General features: G+C 39.1%; 1 protein-coding gene across 1 annotated transcript; it reads right to left on the reverse strand.

Moving 5' to 3' along the window:
• Positions 1–340: 340 nt before the first annotated feature.
• LOC138912193 (uncharacterized) lies at positions 341–9,707 on the reverse strand. Its single transcript, XM_070212059.1, has 2 exons — positions 9,477–9,707; positions 341–1,079 (listed from the first exon to the last, which is right to left on the reverse strand). The coding sequence occupies exon 2, from the start codon at positions 896–898 to the stop codon at positions 341–343; it is 558 nt and encodes a 185-aa protein (XP_070068160.1). The 5' UTR covers positions 899–1,079; positions 9,477–9,707.

The raw sequence follows: 9,707 nt of genomic DNA on the forward strand, positions 1-9,707 counted from the left end.
TTTAAATCAAAGCGCCTTATATAAGTGAAAATTTGGAATAGTTTTTCCAACACCGAATCGACAACGAAACCGAAAACTGGTGATTATAATTGTTTATTGGGCAACGATTGGAAAACGATAATAATGCGAGTGGTCGATCTAAATTAATTTCAACGATTAAACGACTATATTTTCACAAAGTTCTTAGAGTCTAGCTTAGCGACAGTTGACGAAGACGGGGCGAATTCGCAGAGAGCGAGAGAGAACTTTATTGTGCACCCGCCTAACTTACACTAAACTTCAAACTTCAGTAACAAATTCAATAATCTCTCAACACCGGCCCCGTTGAACGCTTCAGGCTTCAACCAATAGAAAGCAGCGCCAATTTATGAATGGCCCGCCGAAAAACGCCTCCTCCGCTCGTCCTAACGTCGACGACCCTGACCATGCCGTCCTCCCCTGCGTGGCTGGCGATGATTCTCCCCAGGAGCCATTGTTGGGGCGGAAGGTTGTCCTCGGCCATGACGACGAGATCTCCCTCGCTGATGTTCGGCTGCTGCTGGTGCCACTTGCCCCGAATTTGTAGGCCCAGGACATATTCCCGGGTCCATCGCCACCAGAACATTTGCCTGACTGACGAGACAAGCCGCCATCGCCGTAAGCAGCTGAGACCCTCCTGGTCCGGGGTCCGGAGTGCTGGTGTGGCGAGCAGCGGCCCGCCTGTCAGCAGGTGCCCAGGAGTCAGCGCCTCTCCGTTGCTTGGGTCTTGGCTGATCGCTCCGATCGGGCGGGAATTCATCACCGCCTCGATTCCGAAGAGCACTGTCGCCAGCTCCTCTGCGCTTAGGAGCGCGCTGCCCACCGCCCGTAGGAGTAGGTGCTTGGCAGTTTTGACACCTGCCTCCCATAGTCCGCCCATGTGCGGAGCCCGAGGCGGTGTGAACGCAAACTCGCATCCGCTCTTTGATGCGAATTCGCGTATCGCGTCGGCTTGCTCCTCGATCCGCTCTCGAAGGGCCTGGAAGTGGCGACTGGCTCCGACGAAGTTTGTCCCATTGTCGCAATGGACGACTTGGGGACATCCTCGGCGCCCAACGAACCTTTGAAAAGCCAATAAAAAGGAATCTGTGGTTAAATCTGAAACAAGTTCTAGATGAACCGCCTTGGACGCGAAACAAACAAAGAGCGCAATGTAGGACTTATACGGAGGCCTTCCACGAATTTTCAGTGTTTCATAGACAGGGCAACAAAAATCAACGCCACATATAGAAAATGGGCGGAGAGCACGGAGACGATCTGCGGGTAAATTTCCCATAATTTGTGTCATCAGTCGAGGCTTGCACTTGAAGCAGCGAATACATGATCAAACTGTCTGACTGCAGACTTTCTGAGCGTTTACGATCCAAATTCGCTGTCGAAGGAGACTCACAAGTGCTCGTGGACCAACATGAAAATTTGAATGGTGCAGATGCCGGACATAGCTCTGCACAAATTGGGAGCGTTTCGTCAACAACAATGGAAACTTGGCATCGTATGATATAGGAGCGTTAGCTAGTCGTCCCCCAACTCGCAACAACGAAAAGTGATACCAAGTCCCCTTGTCTTCATGAATGAATGGATTCAATCGCTAAAGACTGGGGCCAACTCTGGAGCCTTTAAGGACTTTTTCCCTTTCTTCGTGATACTCGTGATTTTGAATTACCTCGACAATTTTTAAAAAGGCTTAAATATATTCAATGGGTGACAAAGTTTTTTCAAATACTTTACTTTGCATTTTCTAATGAAGCGGAACATATAAGCGAATACCCTAAGCGGTTTAAGGTGTGACGACAATCCCTCGATGACATCTACCAAGTCCGAATTTTGTACAGCAGCGGTCAGCCCGACCGCAGTTTTCCTCTATTCTTGTAGTAGAACTTGTTCATCTAAATCAAAGTGTGCATTTTGGGGCCAGTTTTCTTCTCCTTCCTTTAGATACGCTGGTCCAGTAAACCATATCGACTGTATGATCGATATGATCAACGTCACAACCTCTTGATCAAATAAAAACACCTCTTAACGAGGTAAAAAACTAGTGACGACCGCACCTTCAACATACAAAAGTTCTGATATCAACATTTGTGACGAAAAATTATTACACTCGTCATTAAATAGACTTTCTAATATTTTCTCATTCGGCCCGCCCTAGCAAACTATTCCAGCCTTTTTCCCTTCACAGGCATTTTCTATTGCAGCGTGCCGAATGAGAAAATATTAGAAAGTCTATTTAATGACGAGTGTAATAATTTTTCGTCACAAATGTTGATATCAGAACTTTTGTATGTTGAAGGTGCGGTCGTCACTAGTTTTTTACCTCGTTAAGAGGTGTTTTTATTTGATATCAGAAGTTTTTGTTTGTTTACATTTGCTCTCATAGGAGCTAATATATACATTTAAATTTAAATTGGTTAATCATAATTTTTAAACTATTGTATTTTAACAAATTAAGTTAAAAAGGCGTTGAAGTATTTCAAAATACCTTTTAAACGAGGTATAGCACATGTCTGTACCTTTAGTAGTGTAGAACTTAGAAACTAACGAAATTTAGCTATTTTTAGCTTTTTCCCGCGAAAGTAGCGGCTTTTTCCAAAAGTCGTAGAACAAAAGATTCCTATATGGAACTCTTAAGTGCAAATTTACTGATTCCATGACCCTAAAATACAGTTCGGATACCCTCCCACAAAATTCAATACTCAGGGAGCGTTAGTTGTTCTGAGCTAGCAAAAGTGGCTATTTTCGTTTCTGAATAACTTTTAAACGCGATTTTTTACATAAACGTGATATATACCAAAATTTAAGGAATCTCAAGGGCTATACAGTTTAAGGTTTTAAAGAAAATCGTTAGAGCCGTTTTTGAGAAAAATTAAAAAAAGCTAAAAATAAAGTTTTAAAAAATTGTCTTTTGTTCATATTTTTTTAAGTATTACATTTACACAAAATTGCATATAAAAGGCGTTTATAGCATTTAAAAATCCCTTTCAAACGAGATGCAGCACAAGTCTGTAGCTTTAGTAGTATATAAGTTACGGATCTCCGAATTTTAGCTATTTATAGCTGTTTTCCCGCTAAACTAGCGAGTTTTTCCAAAAGTGGTAGAACAAAAGTTTTTTATATCGATGTGATGAACGTCATATCAAATTTTCAAAACTTAAAAAACATGTTTTGGACAAACTGACAAACTGACAAACAGAATTAAATTTTCATTTTGGGAAGAAGAAGAAAACCTTATTTTGGCTATAACTTTTGAACGGATTTTGACAAATGACCCCTCATTCGACGGGTATTTTCAAAAGGAATACAACTAAAACATTTCGAGGGGGCATTTATCCCCACCGGCCCCAACAGCTCCAAATTTCGAAATTTTCACTTTTTCACTTTCACCACTCTCTCTCCCAAGCCAATTAATTTTCTTAGAGTCTTGGTATGCAATCCTGTTAGTTTTCGCAATACCTTTCGATAGGTGTATCATTCATTATGATCGGACCATCACAGTAGATTTTCATTTCTTCGTGTATCACTATGGACGGCAGTCCATGTAGTGACGAAGCGCACCAGGAGAGTGTGCGAAGGCGACTACTATATATACACGAAGAAATGAAAATCTACTGTGATGGTCCGATCATAATGAGAAAAGATTAGAAAGTCTATTTAATGACGAGTGTAATAATTTTTCGTCACAAATGTTGATATCAGAACTTTTGTATGTTGAAGGTGCGGTCGTCACTAGTTTTTTACCTCGTTAAGAGGTGTTTTTATTTGATATATAGTAGTCGCCTTCGCACACTCTCCTGGTGCGCTTCGTCACTACATGGACTGCCGTCCATAGTGATACAATATCTGCTGGGTTCTGTTTCGTTGGGACATACCGCCATGTAGCTTCACCTGACCACTCTTGAATCTCCGCAACTCTATTCGATACAAATGTGGACGAGGAAGATGGATGAGAACGATTCCAATGAAGCGTAACTTCAGAATTCGACCAATAAACAATTTGTTCGATAGGTACCTTTAATAGGGGCTTGATTCTGTGACAGAGATCTGCGAAATGGTGAGCGGCACATAACTCAAGTCTTGGAAGAGTCTTAGTCTTGAGCGGCGCTACTTTTGACTTTGACGTCAACAATTATACTTTAAAACCTTCTGCAGTTTTGCTACGAATGTAGACGCAAGCTCCGTAAGCTCTTAATGATGCGTCGGCAAAGGCATGTAATTGGATCGGTGACATCGGATCGGTATGCACAAACCGAGGAATTGATATTTTTATACCCTTGTAGAGGGTATTATAATTTCAGTCAGATGTTTGCAACGCAGTGAAGGAGACGTTTCCGACCACATAAAGTATATATATTCTTGATCAGCACCAAAAGCCGAGTCTATGTAGCCATGTCCGTCTGTCAGTCTGTCCGTCTGTCCGGCTGTCCGTTTCTATGCGAACTAGTCTCTCAGTTTTAAAGCTATCGCGGTGAAACTTTCCCGAAAGTCTTCTTTCTATTGCAGGTAGTACATATGACGGAGCGAGCCTGATCGGACCACTATATCTTAAGGCTTCCATAGGAATATTCAAACAAATATAAGAAAATTCATTGTAACTTTGTAGGAAGTAGGCGTTTTGATTCATGACTACTTAAAAACAAAATTGAAATAGAAACGCAGAATCTGGAATCCCTGGAATTGCACCGAGTGAGCATTACTTTATCTGCAAGGGTATATAAGCTTCGGCTGGTCGAAGGTAGCTTTCTTTCTTGTTTTTAAATTAGGCAGTGTAATTTTTATCAATTCCATTCTGTTTCCAAATGCATTGGAATCGACTCATCCCAATCTAACTTATTGAGCCAGAGTTCCTGCAATAGGATCTTTCCTCTAATTACAATTGGACTTAATAAGCCGAGGGGGTCAAACAGCTTCGATGTCACTGATAGTATGTTCCGTTTTGTCACTCGGAGACCCATGACAGCATTGTCAATTTGGAACTTAAAGGCATCTTCGTTGGGCAACCATGATATTCCTAACGCCTTAGTCCGAGATGGGTATTGATTTAGCTGTGCTCCCAGATGCGGTGACGTCAGGTGACTTTGAAAACCACTTTGTCAATTCAAAACCTGCAATTTGAAGAACCTGAGACACTTCAGACTTAATAGTCTTTAACTCCTCTACGCATGCAGCACCAGTCAACATGTCATCGACATAAAAGTCGGATCCAATAACTTCAGCAGCTCTAGGAAAAGAAAGTTTGGCAGACTCCCTTAACCTTTTTAAACACCGAATCGCCAGAAATGGGGCTGGTCCAGTCCCATATGTTACGGTGTTGAGCTTATATAATCTCAAGGACTCAGAGGGGTCTCTTCTCCACACTATAAGTTGAAACTGCCTATCCGCTTCATTTACCATCACTTGGCGATACATTTTCTTTACATCGGCGGTCAAGGCGAACCTATGTAGCCGGAAGCGAAGTAGCGTTGAGTACAACTCATCTTGGATTGTCGGCCCGCCAACAAAATATCATTTAGAGAGATCTGAGTTGACGATTTACAAGAGGCATCGAAAACGATACGTAACGTGGTTGACGTACTTTGGGGTCTCAGAACGCATTGGTGTGGGATAACATAATGTGGAGCAGAAGAAATTTTATCTGTAGGAGACATATGACCTAAGGAAAGGTACTCTTCCATAAATTCTAAATACATTTTCTTTATGTCAGGGTCTCGAGACAACCTTCTTTCAAGCGACAAAAACCGCCGCTTTGCAACTTCAAAGGAGTTGCCCAACCCATTTGGATCAGATTTAAACGGCAGCCTTACTTCAAACCGACCTGATGGCAAAGCCTGAGTAGTCTTCCGGTAGTGTTCTTCACATAACTTTTGCTCAGGCGACAGAATTTTCTTTAGAGATGGCATTTCTTCCAGTGACCAAAACTTCTGTAGTGTGCTGTCAATAGATACTAGCAGCTCTTCACTACAACTAAAACTTTTCACAACTTCTGTAGGGGAAGATGCCTTATATCTTCCTGATACAACCCATCCTAGGAGAGTTTTCTGCAAAGTTGGAAAGTCGGGACCTTGTCTAATTTCTCCAACAGCTAATAATTCGAAAAATGATTCTGCTCCTATTAACAAATCTATTCTTTGTGGCTTGTAGAAATACGGGTCCGCTAAAGGTAGGTTCTTTGGTATTTTCCAGTCATTGATATTAACGGACTGGTCAGGATGGTATCCTGATATTGATTTTAAAATCCAAAAATCGAATGAGAACTCACTACCATTTATACGCGACTTCACCACTTTATGTAGCTTTTTCTTAACTTGAGAATTGGACACGCGAATACCAAGTAAGTTGATACACGACTCCTCTTTACGGATCTATAAGCGGTGAGCAAGGTCCTCTGTTATAAAGTTAGTTTGGGACCCAGAGTCAAGAAGTGCTCGGGCCAAAATATATTCACCGTTTTTGGTTCGTACACTTACGATCGACGTGGCCAAAATCACCCTGTCCGATGAAGTCGAATGCATAACATGTGACGTGGAAAGCTGATCTTGATTTAAAGGAGGAGTAAGAATCTCTTGGGGTGGTGGCAACGCTAAACTGTTCTCGGAAACTGTATATCTATGCAGTAAAACGTGATGCGAGCGTCCACAAACTCGACATTTGTTAGATTTGCATTTTGAGACAGTGTAACCCTTTCGCATACAATTGATGCATAATGAAGCAGATTTTACAAAGTCAAACCTTTGCATAACGGAAAGACGACCAAATTGACCACAGTTCGCTAGGATATGGTCGTCCGCATTGCAATAGCTACAACCTTGCTGGGATTTACTGTTGGACGAAGAACAAGTAAATGAGCTACGATTATGTGGGTCGCTCGACATAACTTTATATGGCTTTGGTTTCGTCGATTCTTCGGCAGATAAATGCTGATATCGGCGATTTAGCATTTTTTCCAAATCGGACCAAAGAGGTAATCTTTCATAATCTAATTGTTCTTCCCAGACTACTCTGGGAGGAGGGTAGCCTTACGTTTTGATCCCAGTTCAAATTACGAAGAGCAAAAAGAAGAAAGAAGACCAACGCTTTATAAACCCAAAAACACTCATAGCTTTGTTGACAGTCAGCATTATGTGGCAGTCAAATTTAACCTTCGGGTCCAGAAGAACGCCTAAATCATTTACTGAATATATACGGTCAAGTAGCAGGTTCTGAAGCAAATAACTTATAAACGTTGGAGTAACCCTATGAAAGGTCATTACGTTACATTTCAGGCAGTTCAAATTTAAGAGGTTATACTCACACCATACTTGAAAATTTTCAATGTCTGATTGTAAGCCGAAACCAGACTCTATATTATTGTATGTCAAACAAAGCTTAACATCATCAGCATACATTAGTACTCGAGAATTTGTTATGATAGAAGGAAGATCGTTTATAAACAATAATTGTTTATTGAAAGCTCTTCCAACTCTTCTCTTCTTCTATTCTTTCTTGTAATTGATTTGCTTTGGTAATTACATCATTTAGATTTTCTAGCCTACATTTTAATTCGTCTTCCAGAATCGGAATCTGGCCGGCTTCTAGCCGATTATTTAATCGGCGGATGCTATTTACTGGCTTTTTGAGCTTGTTTTTAAGGTCAGCAAGAAGTTCAATACTTTTTGGCTTATCTGGACTCATTTTTATATTACTTTATATATATTTAGGCCACGAAAAATTATATAAATAATTATATGTAGAATAAATTATAATTATATAATTATAATTATTAATCCAGCAACAATTTATTAAATTGAATATATTTAATTTAAAAAAAATATATATGTAATTCCAATTAGAATGGTGATGAAAATAAATTTCGAAACAAAACAAACCAGAGTTAATAATAATTTTGTATCTAATTATTAAATTTGTTCGAAAAATGTTCTGGGTGAACTTCCGTTTAGCTCCAACCCCCGATTTCGTTCAAACTTTCAAAATCCACGTTATTTGGGGTCCTGATTATTGGAAAAATTGTCAAAGTTGGCGCAAATAACGGGATCATGGAAAATAACGGTAAAAACTGTTTTTCTTAAATATCTTCAAATATAATAACTTAATCAAAAAGCTAGCTAGGAGAAATGAAAGCTATTAAATAAATGAGTATTTAATGTTTTATACATTTTTTCTGTAAAACTAATAGTTTTCGTTAAAAACGCTAAATAAGAATATTTTTTCACAATGTTTGAAAATAAAAAACCGTTGGAGCACACTTGCGTCATTTTGCCCGATATATCGCACAAAAGCTTCATGTTGTATCGGTGCGTCAAAATTTATATCGATGTCTCTCGATGTATTAGCGATGATACTACCTAAGCACGAGAATGGCATTACATTTTTTAGGAAGAGCATTTCAGTTCTTGTAGTTAAATATAACATTTAGAAAACAAAATAAAATTCAAATTATACAACGGAAATAAAATGTATTAACAAAAAATACATATAAATCATTTATAAAGTCGCAGAAATTTTTGCCTGCGACGCTTTCCTCGCCCGTACCTTACTACTCTCTTTAAAAGCTTATCCAGCTTTCATTCAGGTAATCCGTTCCATTTCCTTTTTTCGAGGAGCATGAAGACGATACATCGTATAAAAAGGCAAAATAGGTCCATCACTAGAGTAGTAGGTAAAATGCTGTTATCGACTAATCGAAAAATATCTGTCGCCATTTTAAAATGTTCACACCCAATTTAAAATACTTTTAGTTTTTCCTCGAAAACCTTTATGTTTACGAAGAAAATGATTGATGCACAAAAGATCCGTTTTATAAATATCTTCTGTTTTTGTCTAAAACATTTTTTGATTTTTCTTTTATTTTCCGAATAAACTGCAAAAAACCGAAAATTTTACGATTTTTACCTTTATTTTTCAAGATCCCATTATTTGCGCCAACTTTGGCTATTTTCCCCGTAATCAGGACCCAAAAACACGTCAATATGGAAAGATTGAAAAAAAATTGGGGGTAGGAGCTAAACGGAAGTTTATCCAATGTTCTCAATGATTATTCACAACGAAAGCGACGAAAATATTTAATTGAATATGAATGAATATGGATGAATTTTCCCAACTATTAATTTTTTCGAGTTTTAACACAATGTAGTGGGGGGCGACAGTGATTGCAATAATTTTCGTAAGAGAACACAAATTAAATGTTGCATCCAAGGGCGGTTCAAATGGGTTATGTAATGTGTATGTATGTTTGTGTGTGTATATATGTATAATAAAGATGATATAAATTTTATTTATTTCTTTTATATGTGTGTGTAAGTTTGCCATTTATCTTTTTATTATAATTAATGCATGCACAACTAGCTCTACTATATCGATACGTCTGTGCCAAGAATTGAAAGCGAGGTGCAATTTTGCAGCACAGACAAGAAACAAATAAATTGTTTTGCTAACAAACTCTAGCTTTCAATTTTTTGCACAAATACCTCGGGTTCTGCGTTGGGGTCTTTTAATCCAGCTGCCACTTTCCTTTTACACATCGAACAGTCGCAGGGCATTCCTATTACGGCAGTTGTTCGTGGGGTTAAAATTCAGGTATTTCGCGACCGGCACGTTAAGTTTAGAGAGCTGTTTATTTAATTGTATTTCACCGAACTCGCCGCGGGCAAAAGAATACACGATTTTGTGTATTTTTTATTATTTGTATATGTAAATGA

The sequence above is a fragment of the Drosophila takahashii genome, chromosome 2R (genome assembly GCF_030179915.1).
Source record: "Drosophila takahashii strain IR98-3 E-12201 chromosome 2R, DtakHiC1v2, whole genome shotgun sequence".
NCBI lineage: Eukaryota > Metazoa > Arthropoda > Insecta > Diptera > Drosophilidae > Drosophila > Drosophila takahashii.